Here is a 22,095-nt window from a genome sequence, read left to right on the forward strand (position 1 = left end):
ACAAGATATTTTAATTAAAAGACTGTATTTTGAATTCAACTAGAGATTAGACCACAGAGACCACCTGTGTGAGCCATCTGTGTAGATAACTTCAGATACACAACTGTTTACATATTCGTATGTAAATAAATATTATGGGCATATTGTCCTGATGAAAAAAAGTAGTAAACAATCTTGCATGCTATTTGCACGAATTTGATACCACATTTTATTGCAGAAAGCTTTTGGTTACATTCCTTTTTTAGGTTGTTTTTTTTTTAAAGCAAGACATTAAGAATTGTTGTCCCCGGGGATTCAAGGTGGAGACAATGTCAAGTTTGGCGATAGGTCAGTGGGATTGATAAAATCAGAAATTTTGAGACAATATTTCTGCTCATTTAGATGCATACATGTATAGGATTACAGTGGAGTTTGCCAAAACAGGTTTATTTCCATGGATGTAGGAGAGAAAATATATTCTCTGTGTCTGGACTACCCCACACCCACGACTGCTACCATAATGATTCAACTGAAATGTTCTGAGAAAACCTAAAGAATTGTGGGTAGCACTGCCTATCAGAGCCATTATTTGAGGTAGCTCATACTAAAATTCAAGATATTTATAATTTAAGGTGGGTATTGGACATCCATAAAAAAAAAATAACAAAGAGGGTGTTCTTGATTGAGTAAGTTAAACCTGAGTCAGTGAGTGATTTAGTCACTAAACAGGCATATGGAGCTATGTCTGCATTTTAAATTAGTTGTCAGAAAAAATGGTGATGTGGTTTTAAATTAATGTGTCCAGCTTGTCTAATGATCTAATACAGGCTGTGCTCTGGTTAAAGGGAGTTAATAATGGGCAAGTGGTGGAGTAGTCTCCCATGTAAAATGCGAAACCTCGACTAATTAATTGTAGCTAGCCCTGTTTATTTTGAGGTCTCTGCGCCTGCGTCTTTGTCAAAAAACTCCATTTTACAGGAAAATGGCGGTGAACGTAAAGAAGAACTTGTTGTGAACTCAAATATTCACCGGTAATCGTATATTTAACTCTTTTGCAGTCTCCATTCCCTTGCCAAAGTAACGCACATAGGCTCTAGAGATGTTTTGCTCATAAAATGTCTTGATTAACTCGAGCTTTCACTTGACAATCATCGCAGGAAGTGCTCAGAAGAGTAAACAAGACTGTTTTGGTGTTCGTTCGTTTCATGATATGGTAGTTGTTGCATTCTTGTCGACCAGCGGATGTTGTCCAAGTTGGCTTAGTGGTTGTAACGATGTGTCTTAGAGGCCATGCAGTATTTTGGCGTCTAATTTACTTTGATATTTTTGTGAAATTTTGACTGGTAGAGTTATGAAAATTGAAATGTCAAAACAAAATAAAATATTATTTTTGACTTTTAATACTTTTATAATTTTTATACTTTTTGACTCAGCTGTTGATTATTATTTATACTAATAATAGATTGAATTAAAATGATTGTGTTGATTAATCTTATTGGATATCTGTTGTGGGGGTTACACACCTTGGAAAAATTAACGATAATATTTAACCGCAAATTTTGTTTTACTTGTCAAGACTTTATTAGGATCTGAACAAGTTGTTATATAAGCCACATTCTTGTTGATGTGAGGGATTAGCCAATGAAACGGTCTGTTACGGCAAGTTCTTGGCGAGTGGTGCACAGAACTGTGGGTATCCCACTAGAAACATCAATGCTGATTGGTTAATCAACTGTCTGATGTCATAGGGTCACAAGCCGTTCGTATGATCCCTGACACGACCTTCCACTACAATCGGTCAGATCTTCATCTCGTGCAGGCCATCAGAAGTATAAAAAAAACGAAACGAAATAAAGATCTGTATTTTAATCAGACTGATTTAACCAGATATAAAAAAAAAAAAACCTTGACAGTTAGAATTCAATTGCTGTCCGGGCAAAATGTCACTCATAGAACACTGCATGGCATAATCCTGTCTTCTTTAGCTCAGTTGGTGCTGAACAGTAGTAGTTAAACCCCATTTAATTCATTAATAGTCACAGTACTCTACCAGCAAGCTGAAACTCCCATGGGTATCCAAAATCTACCTCGGTATAACCAGGATCTGTAACATCATTACTAGACAAGGAGAAAAAAAAAAGCTCAATTTCATATCTTGCCTGGATAAGTACATTGACTGACTTAAAGAAGCTAAATCGCTAATATTTGGGACCTAGAAATTGGCTCAAATGAGTCTCAACGCATATACAAATATGTTTTATAAATGTATAAACTGATTTACATTCAATCGTTTCTGTTTTTACTGTAATTTCTAATCAGTTATGTTCGGCGAAATACGCCAGACGTCTCAATTGAATGGCAATCTCTAGCGTCTGGTTATACCAGTCTACACAAAGAGCATTTATTGCGCATGCTCTCCAGATATGAATATGACATCACCGTTTGATATGACTTGTGGAATATGTCTAGCCTGTTCTTCGAGTCCCTTGTTACAAATGGCACTAAAATGCATTATGGGAAGTGGTTTTTTTTGTCTTAAATATTGGATATCAGAAGCCCATTTTTTACCGGTATGATCACAACATAAATGTTGATTTAAATTGACAAAAAATTTGTGTTTTCAATATCAAAGACTTTCTATGATATAGAGTTAAAGACTTAGCTACTTTAATGTTACTCCATTGACGGTGGTCGAGTGATCAGGGTTTTTTTTTTTGCGAATCGTCCGGTTTCTCCTAACTGCAAGTGAATTATTGGAATAAAATTGTACCATACACTGTATTTTAGTCCTGAAATAACCGGGGGGCTGGATGGTCGAATGGTTAGTACGCACGCACTGTATCATACGGTCTGGAATTGATCCAACTGGTGGGGTTTCGATTCCCCGGTTGTACGTGACGTGGAGTAGGGTCGCCTGTCCAACCTCATGGGTTTTCTCCGGGTCCTCCGGTTTCCTCCAACTGCTAAAGCTAATTATTGATATAAAATTGAACCGTGTGTTAGTCCCAAAATGACCTAGTTTGTATCGAGTAACCTAGTTTGTGTCTCGCTATTTGCATTGAAGACACATATATTATTGACATACACAGCCAATCAAACATATAGTAAAGACTAACCTGGCATTGAAAAGATTAGGTCACTTAAAATGACAGATGGATAAAATTGATGTAGGTCAGTCACTGCCAAAAGATAAAAGCATATTTTTGTTGGTGTTGTTTATTCTGTGAATTTTTATCTGGATGTCAAATTTCATTTAATCTGCTGATATACCAGTACATGTATAGGTCTAATTTGCCTCTAAATTTCATTTTTACATCACACCATTAAGATGAAATGAAAGAAAATTTAATGTCTGGGCTAATGAAGATGGGTGTATAGTGCCTGATCCACGGCGCTACAACCTACTCTTGTCTCAAATTCCAACTGTCAAGGTTTCTTTTACTCTGTACACGCCAGTGTGTACACACGACTAGGGCTACACACTACCTCAGTTTTTTGTCCAAATCGAATGACTAAACTCTGCTGTTGCCAAGTCCTTCATCCTGCACCTACTGACAAGGGGAGACCAGGGAAATTTCTCGATCAACACAGGGTCAAACCCCAGACACCCTGGTTAGTGACCCAGCAGAATACCCACTGAGCTACAGCGGCTCACCAATAAAATTAAGCCAGTTAAAACCATAGTTTGAATGGTAGGCTTATTTTGGTGGACACGTAATGCTTTTATCACTTATGAGCTAAAGAAAAGATTGTTGTAGTTTCTAAGCAAACAAAATAATTCATTTAGGTATAGCAAAATTACCAATTTCATAGTCAAGAGTGAACATACAGTACATGTAGTATGCTCCATTCCAGCTTGAAGCAAAATCGCCATAGGATTTTTACCATCAGTATTCGGTCCTACATTGTATTTTGTGATCATTAATTATTATTTTTCTTACAGGATTTGAAGTTTGCCTGAGAAAATAGAATGCAGTAATTGCTGTTTTTAATGAGTGAATACTTACCAATATAAATGTAACTAAATATTATTATTATTTCTTCATTTTCATAATCATGTGGAAATATTACATGTTGTATCTGCTGATTTAGATATGTAGAAATTACAAGGGGAACATTATAATAAACAGTAGATGTAAACATCACAATAATTAGTTTATTGTATACTTATTGTTGTTTCAGTATCCTTCATAATGAGCAGTAGTACATTAAGAAGAACTGGTGGTCGTACCTATGGTCGAGGTAAAGAGAGTCCAGCTAGTCGTGCCTTTGATGAACTGATCAGTAATAAACCTGCCCCCATTAAAGCAGCTTCTACCAGTACAAAATGGGGAAAGACAAACTTTATAGCCGTCAGAGAAAGTCCGAGAAAGAAGATGCAAGCAGCTTCTGCATCTTCATCGGCTTCCTCGTCACCACGTAAAGCTGTAGCACCAAAAGTAGATCTCTCATCTGAAGATGTGTTTTGCTTTGAATCTGAAGGAGATTCACCCAGAAAGGGAAAATCTAGCGTAGCACGAGGACCCACTTCTAAGAATACAAAACTACCTGCCACACGGATTGCTGTAACGACACAACCTGAAGATGATCCTTATACCTCCTCATCACCAGCAGCATCAGTAATCTTGAAATCACAGGAAGATGAAAGTGATGTACAGGTGGCATTCTCCACAGAAAACATCCGTCGTTCAACAAAAACATATTCCAAGACGACCGCTGTTATTAACAGAAACCCATACACACGAACGCCAAGTATTATTAAATCATCTGATTCTATTACTCTTGTTAGTCTTACAACGCCTCCTACTTTAGAATCAGAATCACAGCCTTCTTCTGAAGCCCCATCAGAAGCCCTATCTGAGCATGATGCATTTGGTTTTAGTCAACTTGATGCACCTCCCACACTAAGTCCCTATGATGCATCAGAAGAGGAGGTCAAACAGGAAGTACCTATAAGAACATATGGTAAAGCTAAAAAAGTTGACAAAACAATGGCAGGCTGGAGTAATTATGAAGTTCCTAAGAAAGTTCGAAATTCCAAATATAACAATCCAAAACTGTTAGAGAACTTTAAAAGAATGTGGGACTCAAATCAAAAGAATAAACCCAATGCTGATGTCGGAGGATTTGCTCACAGCAATGTTGTCTCTAAAAGCCAGTTTAAAAGTGGTGACAAAACAACTATGGTGGTTGTCTGCAAGCCAAAAGTTGTATCCAAAGCTGAAGGTGATGTCCAAACTAAATATTTTGGTCAGCCAGGACGCGAATTTCCAAGAGGATATAAACCAAATGTAGTTGTTGGTGTTACTGATTCTTCTACTTCACAAGAAGATTCAAGTCCCTTGAAATATGGAGATAGCGCTGAAACATCATCAAAAAGTGACTTCCCACAAACTAGTCCATCTGTACAATCCACATCTCAATCGAGTTCGCAGGCATCTGCAGACCCACCTGCTGTAGACAATGATGAAATATTTGACATCAGTACAAAATCCAAACCGATTCCAGCCTCTTCATTAAAACCTGTGGTACCTTCAAGAGGAAATCGTATATTTCGCTCTAGGGGAGCAAAAAATGATAATTCATATCAAGAGGAAGAAGCTCCAAATGAAGAGGACACTTCTTCAGCTCCTGTGTCCCAGGAAGATGAACCTATGCCTTCAGCAGTCAAGCCTGTGAAAAGTGGTTACAGGATCTTTAAATCTAGAGCACCCAAACAAACTGAGGTTAAAGTTGAACAAACTATGGAATATGTGTATATTATGAGTGAGGATGATGTGTTAATGGTTGATTCTGTTGCCGTCAATAATCCAGATGAACCGCCAGTTTTAATTCGAAGTGACACCCTTCCTATTCAGGACTCCTCGGACATTGACAATAATAGTGTTGACTCGAGAAATAATTCTCAAAAATTAAACAATGTAGATGAATCTGACGTAGATTCTCAAGGAAATGCATCAGAAGATTCTCGTGAGAATGTGAATCTTGAAAGTGTGGACTCTCCTTCTAGTGATGTGCAACCGTTGACCAAAACAAGGAAAATATTTAAAACACGCAATTCCAAGAAAAATACCAATCAACCCACACAAGTAAGTTGTTAACTTGGTTACTAAATTTAAGCATTAAGTGTTCAGTACATGTACATGTAGATTTCACTAAATGAATATTCTGCCTGGATTCTATGACATTTATCGTCAATTGTATTTCCTGTTCTTTTACTGTTTTACTTTTTTTAAATATTTTACGTGACCACTTTAAGATTTTGTTGTATAGTGCTGTCATACTTGTACACTAGAAATTACATCTATTACCTGATCTTATCAGAATTTATGAGATGTTAAAATAAGAAGCTTTTGAACTTTAGTGATATCTGAGTTATTGTCCTTGATCTCTTGGTAAAATCATCCAATCTACTTGAGGCCAGGCTATACATTGTACCTTTTCACTTTGTACAATCTTGTGTACATTCTCTAGAGACGAAAGTTATCGTTTTCAAATTTGTATTCACTGTTCTGTCTGTTCAGATCAGTTAGACAAATAAAATTCTTTAGCATGTTAATTAGACATGACCTGGTAAACTGAAAGTCAAAATACTGATCCTATACTTTTCCCTGCCCTACATACATGTACATGTAATGTATACACATTCTAACACAGAAATTTCAACTTTTATTAATTTACAACAGCCTACATCAGCATTATTTTCTTAATCCTATATGTACATCCATTAGTTAAGCTAGAATTAGAAATGTTAGGAAATAAAAAGCAAAACCCCCTACCATATTGAACTATTTCTAAATTTTCGTATAAAATGCCATGACAAAGGCTAGGGATTGAGAAAGTACCAATTTAGCATGCTTTGTATTTTTTAATAATTTACTAATGTAGATCTCTTAGAATAACTGATATATGATTATTTTCATTTTGCAGTCACCGTCAAAAGCTATTTACAATGCTCGGTCATGGCAGAATGAGGATTTGTCTCCAGAGGCACAGGTAGGTCATATGAAATTTAAAAATGTACCATTTCCTTTTGATGAATAATGCTTTCAGTGATTGTCGATGCTGATTATATGATACTTTCTCTGATTGTCGATACTATCTTCCCCAATACTGATTACTGATAGATCATGCTTTATGTGATTGACTCAATACTGATTATAACATGTTTTCTTTGATTGACTCGATATTGATTGATTAGATGAAGCCATCATCCTCGATCATGCTTTATGTGAGTGGCTCCATACTGATTAAAACATGCTTTCTGTGATTGACTCCACACTGATTATACATGTATCATATCGGTTGTATGTGACAAGGAGTAGTAGGGTCGCCTGTCCAACCTTATTGGTTTTCTCTGGGATCTCCAGTTTCCTCCCTCTGCTAAAGACCACTATGTGCAAGCGAATTATTGAAATAAAACTGAACCATGTCTTAGTCCTGAAATGACCTAGTTTTTGTGAAGTTGACCTTAAAGATGGGTTCCCAGAAAAGTATTTATTGGGTGGTTATTTCCAATAAAAGTATGGTAATTTTGGTATATATGGAAAGTAGAGATATCCAATCTAACTAGAAAAATACTGGATTCCCCGAAAAACACTCTTGGAGCGCTTGATGTACAAGTTGATAAACTTTATGAAGAGTTAGATGTACAACACTTTCTGAGATAAAAATGATGGAAAAAGAGGCGGGTAGTGGATAATCCGTGAATTTAATTATAATTCGATATTTGTAATAAATAGTAAGCGATTAAAGACAACATCGTTTTATGTATGCAATGAATTCTCCTCTGACTTCCAAGAGAGGTAAGTCAGGTGACGTAAACGTGACTTGGTTTGATCGAATTTTTATAACAGGACATTCCTTCGCAATTACAATGTTTGAGAAGGATTTGAAGCAAAATTATGAAAAATTAATTAGTTTGAATATGTTTTTAGTCCATATATACCATTAAATCACCCAGTTTGTACGCGGAAACCCATCTTAAAACCCCTTCTCTCTCTATCCCGCTCTCTCTCTTTGATTGATTCCACTGATTATATCATTCTTTCTTTGATTGACATCAAACTGATTATATCACTGATTCCAAGTCCAAACTGATTATATTATACTTTCTTTGATTGACTCCATACTGTGATTTGTCTATAATTAGTTGATTAACTGATGTTTTAAATGGTTATATCAGGGTACTATTGTATTGGTTAAAACTAATAAACAGAAGAGAAAGGCAGTAGATAATGATGTTGTTGATGATGTACCAACATTAAAAATGAAACGTAATGTACACTGGCCAACACAAGAAGGAGAAGAAGCTTATACATCTCTGAAAGTTAATAAAGAACATAAACAGGTAATATACATTAAATTTTAATTCAATTTTTTACAGTTATTTCACAATACATTCTGACATAAATAATGTCATTTAATTTCTATATTTGTGCCTTAATAGTTGAGACTTAAATTTGCAGCGCAATTTCTGATAATTTTTGTCATTGTTATCACCGTTGATCAATTTGAAAAAAATCTTCTGGATGCTCTAAATACTAAATATTATGTGACATCCTTTATCGACTGCATGGTGTTACCTACATGTACATGTAGCAGTTGTGGCCATATGATTTGTTTCCAGGCGACCTATCTTTATATAATGAATTATAATTTCACACCTGTCCACCCACACACCTTTGTTCCTTTTAGTTTTATTGCATCCTTAATAATTAATAGACCAAATCGTATTTGTTTATGTTTTCAGTTATTTACGGTCGTACGTAATGTCAAAGAATCATTTGAAATGCAAGAATCGGGTGAAACACAGGAGTTTACGGATGATGTGGAATATTTATTAGATAGCTTAAAAAATACAGAGCCTATCTCTATTAGATGTATTAGGTATGTGAAGAAATATTTATATTGCAAGCTGTGTTCTATTGCTATGTTGCTAGCAAAATAAATGTAAATACTTTTGAATGTTGGCACAAGCCACCCTACTTTGATGGAGACTGGTTTCCACTTGTCAGGGGTTTTGTCAAAGTTAGCACCTTTGAGACAATGAAGAGGGTGTTGCTTAACCCGTCAGATGGGTAAAAAAACCTATTGGTTAGTGCGTGCGTGTTGTATCATAAGATCTGTCATTGAGTCAACTGCCGTGGTTTTGATTCTCCAGTTATACGTGACAAAGAGTATGGTCGTCTGCCCAACCTTGTGGGTTTTCTCTGGGTCCTTTGGTTTCCTCCCACGTCTAAAGATCCCTACGTGCAAGCGAGTTATTGAAATAGAATTGAACTATTTGTTAGTCCCGAAATGACTTGGTTTGTGTTGAGTGGACGTTAAACCCCATTTCCCTTTCTCTCTCTATAATCTACATTCAGCTGACTAGTTTGTATTTTACTTCCAGTTGTATTCAGTTAGCTCAGAAATGTAAGCTGCCAGCATTCCGAATGCATCTTCGAGCTCATGGAACAGTAACTAAAATATTCACTATGTTACATGATGCTTGTATTGATCCAGTGAGTACTATTCAATTATTCATTTATCAGATAATATCCATCTTTTTTCTTTGAAAGAATTACCAAATGTTATAAAACTATGGCATCACTTACATTTCATTAATCTTTAAACATTTTTATTCTTTTGCAATTCTCCATTTCGATACGAATGCTCTTAATATCTTTTTTGTATACCACTTGAAACTGAATACTGTTGACATTACTTGTGACTCAAACTAAGCTAATTTGGTTTCAGATTCGGTCAATATTCATTATAAAAGAATTGATCTTTTTGCAAGTTACGATTATTGTTTAGATCAACAAGAGTAATTTAAAAGATCAAATTTCAACTATTTCTGATTATTACGTGTCCAGTTACATCTCTTGATAACTTCCAAATTGTGAGGAATTTGTGTTTTAATTATTTCATAGCTCATATTTAAAAGATGTTAGACATCGATATTGAGATTTAAAAAACTAGGGCAATATTTATAGGACAGTTGTTTGAATTAAATAATGAAATTCTGATCACACTTCATAGTGTTGCAGAACGGAACGCCTGACATTGACAGCTGTCTAGTCCTTCGGATGAGACGAAAAACCGAGGTCCCGTGTATACATTATTGGAATGCACGTAAAAGATCCTTTGGCAGTTGGAATTCGATATAAGAGTAGGCGATAGTGCCGCTGTCCGGGCAAAATTTCCCTCATAGTACACTGTATGGCCTATGCCCGTCTTCATTAGCCCAGTATCGGAGCAGAACAGTAGGACGTTAAACCCTATTCCATTTCATTTTCATAGTGTTGCCTGGCAGCTTATCATTGTATTTGAATTTGATCTGTATTTCAGAGTTTATCATTATGTACAGCTACCATTATGTTTATGTTGAGTCAAGATCGCCTTAATATGGATCTGGACACTGAAAGTCTTAATCTCATGTTAAGACTTCTTGAAGTGGACAGCGACAAAGAAAGAGAAAAACAATACGACTCCAATACACGCAAGGAATTAGAAAAAAATAAACTAAAAATTAAAGAGTTATGTGAACAGTTACAGAAAGCTGGTTTAGCAAAAACTCTGGATTTAGATAGTTTAACTGTGAGTATATTATCATCTTCTGGTACATGTAGTTATTACTACATTGTATCTGGTACTCTGTAATATACAGGGTAGGGTGGATGGCCGAATGGTTAGCATGTGCGTGATCGTGATGTATCATAATGTTCTGTCACGGACACAACTGGTGTGGTTTCGATTCCCCGGTTGTACGTGACAAGGAGTTGGGTCGCCCGTGGGTTTTCTCGGGGGTTCTCCAGTTTCCTCCCACTGCTAAAGACCCCTACGCAAAAGCGAATTATTGAAATAAAATTGAACCATATCATGTTAGTCCCGAAATGACTGAGTTTGTGTCGAGTGAACACTAAACCCCATTTCACTTTCTCTCTGTAATATACATTGTGTAGTTAAGCATTTCAAATTTACATACCACAATCTTTGACTGTATGGTCTTGTTTTATTGTCATGTCTTGTCAGTGGCAATGTTCAAAATTATAGGTTTTGGTAAAAGCCTTGGTTTTTGGAAGTATATACCTTACCAATTTTGTTACATTTACAATAAGTACAAGTTTATTTAAAAGTATGCTTTAGTCAATGATATGTGTCATTATCCTTTAAACATTTGAAACACTTGTGAAACTATGTTATCTATAATTACTGTCAATGTTTTGTTTCAGACTGGTAATTTAGCTATGGAATCATTATTAAGTTTAACGTCTCGTAAAGCTGGTGAATGGTTTAAGGAAGAGTTGAGATCTCAGGGAGCGTTAGATCATGTTGTAGACACAAGTAAGTATACATGTATATTATTATAAACATAGTTTTACAAAAACAACACAAGTACATGTATACCTGTTTTTTGATGTGTTGCAATTTGATGAAACTTTAATAGTCTTGGATGTCAAGTACCGAAGGCCATATCAAAAAAAATATTCTTGTTCTCATATAATCCTGTGTCATTTTAAAATGGTCACATAACCTGTTTTATTTTATAAAAAAAAAAAAATTATTACTGCATGTAAATGTTTGCCCCAGTTACAGGGAATAACTATAAAAATTTGAATGAATCCAGAAATGTGGCATAGACTCATTTATCAAGTACACAACCCTGATAAATGTTGACAGTCATAAATGATACTGGATAATCATACATTCCTATAAACATGATGATGTAAATCATTTAGCCCAGTAGTGATTCCTTGACAAAAAATAAAAATTGTGTTTTGTGTGGCCTAATTATACAATCTTGAATATCAAGTACCCGAATATAAATGACATTAATTACCCAATTATATACATGTATGACCTTGAAAATCAAGTGCCCAATTGTTTTCGATTTTGCTTATCAATTATTCAATGTGTGACCTTGATTTTGGTCATAATTTATTACATGTGACCTCTAGTGTTGAAAATTGGATCGAGATTTGTGATCCGAATACTTTTGTTGGCTATCCGAATACTATTCGGATAATTCAGAGACGTGAAATTCTTGAACAAAATTACATCAAAAGTTCATATACCGGTACTCATAATTTCTTACTTGTTTCAATGTTTATGAGTGTCTGTGTATGGCGAGTATGAAATCGTACTTTCGATTTGCAAATTGTTTGAGCCGCGAAGAAAAAAACGTGCCTACCTTTAGCCGTAATTATTAAGATTATCTATGACATCGGTCTGACATCCCAAAAAATCAATGAGGTGAAGGAATTTGTATAGTATAACTACTCCTGTTATCCGCACCCTCCCACTTATCATTTTGCTCAATCAACACGAATGAAAAAAGTAAAATAAAACCATGTGCCATTTATTCGGCAAGGTCGTTTGCCTCATTCTGATAATCTACTACTATTGAACCAATCAGTGAGTGGGAATATTCGTGACCTAGGTCGTTATGAATAAATTTCATTGTGGGAAGTCAAAACACGGTCTAAACTCGTATGCCGTAAACTAGCGCAGGGAATGAATGAATATTTTTTTTTATTTAGACTACTGTTTTTGTTGCACTGCATTAATAATTTTATTAGTTACTATCACTAAATAATACGCATAATGTTGACATTTATGCTCAGAGCTGCGTACGTGATCAATTGCATTGGGGACAATTTCAAAGTAATCAGACGTAAAAATGGCTAAATATAGAGCATACGGAATGTCAGAATATATTGTAACGAATAGTAAACGGATAACCCTTATTTTGTATCCGTTAACGAATATCCGAATAGTAGTTTCAACACTAGTGACCTTGGATATCAAATACCTGAATATAAATGACATTAAGACGATTAAGTATCTATACATGTATATTTGACCTTGAAAATCAAGTACCTAATTATATGTGGCCTTGAATATCAAGTAACTAATTATATGTGACCTTGAATATCAAGAAACTAATAATATACACAGTATGGCCTTGAATATTGTTGTAATCTTGAACATCAACCCAGTTCTTAATTATATACAAATGTACATGTATATAGTCATATCACATTTGATTCCTTGCAAAACTATTGATTTTGTCTTGGAAGTAGTTTCCAAACCTAGACATTAAATAAACATTGAAGGTTGCCAAAAATTTAAACATTTGCTGGGGCTACTGTTGCTGAGACTTTAAAATAATGTTATAAACAAGTAAAATGTTTTTTTTTTAGTTGCATCATGCTCTAAATGTGCTGAAGATGTTTTACAGAGGGATATAGTTAAAACATTACCAGTACTCAAAAAATTAGATAGATGTCTAAGAGTCTTAGAAAATGTAAGTACATGTATCAAGTTATATAATATATATAATATTTATGTTTATCTGTCAATCACTCTCAGATTAAAGATGCTTTGCTATACTAGTTCAAAAATAGATAATGAAAAATGAATATGTTGAAAATTTCAGTCCGTTTACTTTATTCTGAGAGTGTTCTATGAGTGTTTTAAGTTTAGACAAGATAGTCGTGATTGTCAAGTACTCTTGCTGGGATAGTAAACAAAGTCTTTAGTATTCATTTCTTTTACATTAAATTATCAAATGGTGCAATTGTTTCAATCTATTCAATGTCATGGCTATCTGATGGTCTAGAGAATTGAATATGGGCATGTCATGTGAATAAATATCTAATTAATAATTTGCATCTTACCTTAAAATTGAAAAATTTCTACAATCAATAAATATAAAATGTCTAATACTGTAAACAATATTTGTAATAGAAATAATAAGCAGTTAGTGTTGATGTAATGAATTAATAAAATGTTAAACAAGATACAGAATATTATCTGTAGTGTAAAGAGTATAAATAGAAATGTATTAATGTTGTGGAAAGATGTTATATAATTAATAGTGTTATGTCATCTGTTTCAGATAACCTTTATGAACACAGATAATCAGAGTTATTTAATAGATTATAAATCAGCTATACTTGTTACATCATTATGTTGGTGAGTTATAAAACCATACTATAAAAATAGATATTATAATAACAACCATGTCAGTCATAATTCAGACATATTTGACGTACAGACAGTTTAAATATAATACTGATCCAGTTTTCATAGTTATGCATAGTATGAGTTGATAACATGCATTCCTATCATTAAAACCACAATATAGATGATCTGTGTAAAACAAGAAATTGATGCACCATGAAAACCATGAAATTAATGCACTATGAAAACCATGAAATAGTTGTACCATAAACACCATAAAATGAATTCACTATTAATACTGTGAAATTAAAGTAACATGAACACCATGAAATTAATGTGTCATGCATACTGTGATATTAATGCAACATGAAATTAATGTGCCATGACCACAATGAAATTATTGCACCATGGGCACCATGGAATTGATGCAACATGAATGAACACTCTGAAATTGGTGCACCATGAATCTCATGAAATTAATTTGGATCATGAATCCCATGAAATTAAGGTGCCATGAATACCATGAAATTAATGCACTATGAAAACCATGAAATTGTTGTACCATGAACACCATGAAATTAATTAACACTATGAACACTATGAAATTAATACACTCTGAATACTGTGAAATTAAAGCACCAGAAACCCCATGAAAATAATGTGCCATGAATACTGTGAAATTAATACATCATGAACACAGTGAAATTAACGTGCCATTAACACCATGAATTTGATGTACCATGAACACCATTAAATTGATGCACCATGAACATCATGAAATTGATCCACCATGAACATAATGAAATTGATGCACCATGAACACCATGAAATTGGTGCACCATGAAGTCAATATAGATAGGCACTCAAACTAAATGAAAAGAAATGGCTTACAAATTGTTCTGATTGTAAGTTGTGGTTGGGGAAGGTGGCTTTAACAGACTGCCATGGTAGATGGAAGCTCAGTGTTTTGTCCATCCGAACAACTAATCACCTTTCTCATTGACAAGAAAAAAGACTGAAAAATCCGAAGAAATTTTTGTCTAGTTGCTAAGATAACAGAAACATAGCTCTGCTTTACAATAGTTTATCCTTGAATGTTGGTGACATGGATGGATTAGGAAATGTAATCCGTACTATTGACTTGTAATAACAGAATGTATAGCTTCAGTGTTGTGATCAATAATCTATAGAATACTGAAACTAAGACAGGGTAGTTAACATTAACTCCATTATTAATAAGATCATGATGTTTGAATTCTAATGACTACTGTATAATTTGTAGTGCTTTAAAAGGCTGTGTAGAATGTTTACCATACCATCCTGTTATGGAAGATCCTGAAGAAAATAAAGAAGTGAAAGAATCAATTGGTTGGGTGGTGTTTAACTGTATGTTGGCCGTTTTACGAGTATTGCTGAATGTAACTCATGACAACGGTAGGTTAAATCGTTAATCTCATACGTCATTTTAGTTGTTATCTATTATTGCACAGGGAACAAGCCTATTGATTTTCAGAAAATTTCTGAAAATTATGTACAGTATGATGCACCTTGGTTATCTAAAACTGCCATGGAGGCAGTGTGAGCTGAAGAATCCTATTGATTTTCAGCTACTTCTGAACATACGGTCATGGATTATGTCCCTTTATCACCTTACCATCCGTGGTTACAATACATGTAGTTAATATTTTCAGACAATTTAACAGTTAGTATAAAATGTTTTGTTATAGTCAGATAATAAAGCTTTATAATGTTAATGTTTCATTGCCTGGATACCTATCTTTCTTATAGCTGGTTTATTTAAGTGGTTCTGTATTTGTAGATATTGGAAGTGCTAAAGTTGGGGAACAAGATGCAGTGATAAATGTTGTATTAGAGTGTATACTCAGTACTCCACAATATATACCTCAAGAACAGAAATTTGACTTATTAGTTCTGGTAAGTATATTTTATTTTCAGTGAATGGTTTTAATTTTGGTTTTGATAAGTATATTTTACTTCCCACGAATGGTTTTAATTTTTATCGTCAAATTGATCACATCCATCTGTCTTCCATATATATATGTTTGTCCACTGAGTTCAAGATGTTGTGGTTTCTGTTTGAGTTTGTGACAAAATCCCTGTATAACCCTTGGCAAGTAGCCAATGTACTTTGTCTTTGTTATCATTAACATTTGAAAGCTTTCAGAGTAAGGAGGTAGTATTTAAAAACAATGTCATCCATAAAACTAGAAATGCTAAACATGTACAGATGGACCACTTTTACTTATTTTGACTTGTCAGAGGTTGTGCCCACAGGGCTGACATGGAAAGTATGTCTATTCATTCGGATAGGTAAAAAAAAAAAACTTAAGGTCTGGCCGTGTAAATGTTGCAGTGGCAGAAATGCTGCAGCTTATTAAGCAAAATTCTGCCCCTTGTGTTGCACGCATAAACCTAATAGTTGTGCCTTTTGCTAATTGGGGGGTTGGATGGCCGAATGGTTAGCACGTGTATCATAAGGTAGATCATTGAGTCAACTGGCGTGGTTTCGATTCCCCGGATGTACGTGACAAGGAGTAGGGTCGCCTGTCCAACCTAGTGGGTTTTCTCCAGGTCCTCCGGTTTCCTCCTACTGCTAAAGAACCCTACGCGCAAGCAAATTATTGACATAAGTTTCAACCATGTGTTAGTCCCGAAATGACCTAGTTTGTGTCAAGTGGACTTAAACCCCCATCTCTTCTTTCTCTCTCTCTGTCTGTCTCTCTCTCTCTCTTGCTAATTTGAAATTTCTAATGGAAACAAATTTGGATAACTTATCAGTATACAATGAAATGAAATGGGGTTTAACGTCCTACTGTTCTGCTCCTATACTGGGCTAATGAAGACGGGCATAGGCCATACAGTGTGCTATGAGGGAAATTTTGCCCGGGCAGCGGCACTATCGCCTACTCTTATATCGAATTCCAACTGCCAAGGGATCTTTTACGTGCATTCCAATGTATACACGGGACCTCGGTTTTTCGTCTCATCCGAAGGACTAGACAGCTGTCCTTGTCAGGCCCTCCGTCCTGCACCACTGACAAGGGGGAACCACGCCGGAAAATCTGGATGAACTTTCTCGGCCAATGAAGGGATCAAACACCCGACCTCCAGGCTAGCGAGCCAGCGTCTTAACCACCCAGCCACCGTGGCTCCCTTGCCATGATATATGTTATTATTAAGGAGATATAAGATGGCTAATTTAATTACAGAGTTTGGGTTTATTGATAAATCTGGTTGAACACAGTGAAATGAATCGACAGATATTAATAGAATCTGAAGTTAGTACAGTAATAGATGGTGCAACATATATTAAAACTGGTATCAACTGTTTAGTAGAGGTAAGACTTATTAACTTATTACATCAGTCTATAAAAACAGTACACAGTAGTATAGGTGGTTATTGATTTTAGTCGTGGCAATGGTCGGGGGTGGGGAAAGTTGCAGAGCCCAAAAATTGGGGACAATCATTGCACTTCTCTATAGTGCTATTCCATTGGACACGTTTTGAACAAATTCAAACACCGAATCTTCAAGACTACTAAGTTAATATTCAGTATCTGGAATTAAACTCAACCTTCAAAAAAAAAAAATGTTAATTCTCTTTTTGGTATATTCAGCTAATTCAAGGTTTGGTGATATTTGTTGGGCAAAAATAAGGAAATTCAGGCACCAAAACAACCCACTGCCCAGTCAAATAGTCCATAATATTTCATACATGTAGTCCTACTATGTGTATTATTAAATTTTAAATAGTCCTACCACTAATACTTAAACCATATCATTTGGTTCTAGTAGAAAACTTCATTCCTCTAGTTGAAGGATATATTAATTATTATACATATGACAAATTTGCATAACAGTATGTTTACAACAGTATTGCATATTTTGGCTTATATGGCAATCTATACAACTAAATCAAGATTGATTTTAAAGTGCATAAGTGGATTGAAATACAAATAATTTTTATTTATAAAATTTATTTTTGTTTAGTTATTCTGTGAAAGAGAAGAGGCAGCTAGGATGATGGAAGATAAAGAAGAAGAAGAAGAAGGAGAAAGTAAAGAAGAAACGAAAGATGAAGCATCAGCTCATAACAAGAGTGGTGAATGGCAGGAAACAGAAGCTGGAGTACAATGGATTGTAAAATCAGCCGAATCTATCAAGGCAGCTAATCAGGCTAAATTAAATGAAGATGGAAACACTAGTACTGCACCTGAACCAACACCGTTAGATGATGATGAAACATTTACTAAAGGTAATTTCAATTTTATTTATTTCAATAAAAACCCTGAATTTCGAAGAATAAAACTCAAATATAGTCATCAGTTCTGATAAATTTACATTGTTTCTCTGATTGGTGATGCCATTCTTAATTGTCTAAGCTAATAAAAGTAATAATATTTCTGACATTTTCTCCATACAAGAAAGGTCATTTCTCTTTTTTTAGGGTTTGGGTAATTTTAACAAGGAATAAAAGTCTTGTTATAATAATAATAATAGTAATAGTTTTTGACCGTTGATTTATTTTCTCATTGGTTTTTTATCACTAAATGAATGTTTTTTGGCTATATAGTATTTCTAGCTGAAAATTATATATAAAAAAAATATCAAAGGGGACATAACTCTAATTTTTTCATATTAAATATTTTGGTTTCTTATAAATAAAAAGTATAAATAACATTTGAAACAATTTTTTATTTTAGAAATATTTTATTTAAATTTCATTTCAATAGAATTAGAATAAAAAAAACAACACACATTGTTTAACATTGTTTATTGACAGCTTTACACAAGGCAGGAAAACATATGGAGAACAGTATTGTAGCATCATATATAGCTCTATTATTAGGCTGTCTTATACGTGATAATAAAGATTATGTCTGTTCTGTAAAATGTTATCTTCCCGATGAGAGCTTCGACCCCATGATAAAAACACTCAAGAAATTCCTTGGTTTTATGAATTTAACAGTGAGTATTTCATTTGTTTCATTTCTTGGGGTTTTTTTTATTCCACTCCTTAGTCTAAAATGGAGAAATTATTATTCAAGTAGTTTGTAATGTCTTACATCAAATGGTCTCTCAGTCACAAAGATGTAAATCATAATGGTTTCGATCCTGGTTCAAAAATGTAAAATTCATACAACAGAGTTTTGTTTTTAAATCTTTATTATTTTCTGAATGAAAGTAACTAGTATAAACATATTATTTATTTCAGATTGCTATTGGTAATACAGGCGGTAAATCAATAGCTAGAGTTATAGAGGTGTTAGAATCTTGTTAACAACGTGTATTACAAGACAATAAAGTGCTATATACACACCCTCAGTATATTTATTATCATAACATAAACACAAGAATGGGTACAGAACCAGTTAACAACAGTTATCTTTGGTACAACTTCATTATGGCATGCCATAAACTCCGGGAGAATTAAATTTTTCTCATTTAATCTTAATTTTTATTTCCTGGTCAGTGTTTGCGGAAGAGGATACTTGACTTTATACAGGGTGTCAGAATTAAATGATGTCACTGATTAAAACAAACATGATTTTGAATTCTTTATAAATAAACAATTATTAATTATAGTATATATCAAAAGTTGAAAATAAAATCTGCACTGATTCTACCCCCTACCAGATAAGCCTTGATATGTGACAATTTTTAAGATAAAAAGATTAAGATTAAAAGAATTGTGTATTGTTTTGATTAAGTTTTTTTGTATTGTACATATTGAGTCCTTGTGACATGTTAAAAAATATATAAAATATATATCTTTAATCAATCTTATATATTTACATACATTTATCTATATCATCAGTTTCATTGTTGTCTTACATCAGTCAATAAGTTTTGATATATTCATCCGTGTGCATGGGGTTATGAATAAAAAATAAAATTAAATTTGACACTCTCGTCATTTGAGTTTAGGAGTTTAGTTTTAGAATCTTGCACGCTTTTGACTGTTGTATATTTGCTTATATTGAGTAGATTTAATTTATAAAATAATATGAAAAGGATATGATTTAAGTATTTTTGTATTAAAGCTCTGTTATTATATACATTTTCATCATATTCAAAAATCATAAATCAAGGATAATTAATTTTGAGGTTAACCAGTTAGATTTTCTTGTTCGTTAATCATGATTTATTTTTTGGTTCTGTATAAATTTTACAATTGTGTACTAATGTCAAATAAAAATTTGTTAATCTGTGAAAATATGATCATTTTTATTTCATATGCTCAATCATATCCTGGCATTGTGTAAATAAATCTATCTATATACCTATTCATTATGCATGATGATTTCTAGTTATTTTGTGTGTTTATTTTCCAGACTATCGTCCTGGTACGGTTGTATATAATACATAGTCACCTATTAATCTATGTAAATAATGTTTTGTTGGACAACTGTGGTCGATTAAATGGATGTTACATTCTTAATTTTCATATGTGCATTGTCTTGAAGAAAAAAGCAAAGTAAAAGTAGCATCTGAAATAGTTAATATAACGTAGTTTGAAGTGTATGGTAATAACTTTGCACAGATGCTCAATAAGGTAACTGGTATTTTCTGTTAATAACGATAATTTAAGAGTTTTGTATACAAATGTTTGAAAAAAATCATGAAATGGATACTTGGATTTCATAGTGGTAAAAGTATATTTCTATTTGTTTTATATGGTAAAAATTTACTTACCATAATTAAATTATGTGATTTACGATCTATTCTAGAAATACTTTGTGAAAGAATTAACTAATAGAAACTAGTAATCAGAATAAATTGTTTCTTTGAAATCATCTTGACATAAAATCATCTTGAATTAAGCAAAAAACCGGAAAGGTAGTCCATAAACTGTTATATTTCCAATATTTATGCTTATTTAAAATTGATAAATAGATTGAAATGATTATTCTGGGATTGCATATTTTATCCTAGATACGCAATTCAAGTAAATCCAGAAGATTTCAATTCAAACTGAAAATAAGATTATTGATATTCTGTGTATTCAGGCAGTGGGTATATTTTCTCTATGATAAACAATGTAACACATAATTGAATTGAAAATAAAAGGTAGTTTTTATGACAACTATCCTATTATTTGATCATATATAATTGTGTATAGATAATCTAGTATTGAGGACTGTATATACATATATACCTACATTTAGAGTGTCTAAATGTTATAAAGATATTTTTATCAAACTAAACATTCATCAAGTTGTGTTTATTTTAATCTATCAGTGGGTACCAGGCCGGATTTACCGATTTCAGGGCCCTAGGTCAAAATCACCAGTGGGATGTGCGACAAATGCCTTCCTGTCCGATTCCCCGGTTGTACATGACAAGGATTCGTGTCGCCTGTCCAACCTCCTGGGTTTTCTCGGGGTCCTCCAATTTCTTCCCACTGCTGAAGAACCCTACGCGCAAGCATTTTATTGAAATAAAATTGAACCATATGCTAGTCCCGAAATGCCCCGGTTTGTGTCGCGTGGACGTTAAACCCCATCTCTCTTTCTCTGTCTTCCTGTCAGCAAACGGAACAACCTATTCAAATAGATCCGATAACAATTGTAGTTCCTAGAGTGTTAACAAGAAATTATTGACAGAGACGGAGGTTAAAATCTAGGTCTGAAAACTGATTTTGGTCATTACCACCGACACAAACGTATTCCATTCGGCACGTGGTCATGGGCCAAGACGTGATTAAAACGATCCTATCTGAATCTTCAGTAGTAAATGAAATGAAATGGGGTTTAACGTCCTACTGTTTTGCTCCTATGCTGGGCTAATGAAGACGGACATAGGCCATACAGTGTGCTATGAGGGACATTTTGCCCGGGCAGCGGCACTATCGCCTACTCTTATATCGAATTCCAACTGCCAAGGGATCTTTTACGTGCATTCCAATGTATACATCTGAAGGACTAGACAGCTGCCCTTGTCAGGCCCTCCGTCCTGCATCACTTACAAGGGGGAAATCTTCAGTAGTAAGCTCCTAAACAAATGATTCTTGCTATTTATGAAAGGTCTATTTGAGTACAACCTCAGTAAAAAAAATCCACAAAAATCGGCCTAGGGCACACAAAGTAACAGTCTTTCTGGTTTTCGTACCCATTCGTCTTCTAAAATCCACCTTTGTGG

General features: G+C 34.1%; 1 protein-coding gene across 1 annotated transcript; it reads left to right on the forward strand.

Moving 5' to 3' along the window:
- The first annotated feature begins 931 nt into the window (after window positions 1–931).
- On the forward strand, window positions 932–21,161 carry LOC126811124 (wings apart-like protein homolog). The gene is made up of 17 exons (XM_050536601.1): window positions 932–1,010; window positions 3,923–3,996; window positions 4,162–6,068; window positions 6,910–6,975; window positions 8,165–8,329; window positions 8,732–8,868; window positions 9,374–9,485; window positions 10,315–10,563; window positions 11,199–11,310; window positions 13,170–13,273; window positions 13,868–13,944; window positions 15,215–15,366; window positions 15,752–15,867; window positions 17,163–17,291; window positions 17,944–18,208; window positions 18,737–18,921; window positions 19,169–21,161. Exons 3-17 carry the CDS (start codon window positions 4,173–4,175, stop codon window positions 19,232–19,234), a joined length of 3,831 nt encoding a protein of 1,276 aa, XP_050392558.1. The 5' UTR covers window positions 932–1,010; window positions 3,923–3,996; window positions 4,162–4,172; the 3' UTR covers window positions 19,235–21,161.
- Window positions 21,162–22,095: the final 934 nt, after the last annotated feature.

This window comes from Patella vulgata, chromosome 2 (assembly GCF_932274485.2).
Source record: "Patella vulgata chromosome 2, xgPatVulg1.2, whole genome shotgun sequence".
In the NCBI taxonomy this organism is placed as follows: domain Eukaryota; kingdom Metazoa; phylum Mollusca; class Gastropoda; family Patellidae; genus Patella; species Patella vulgata.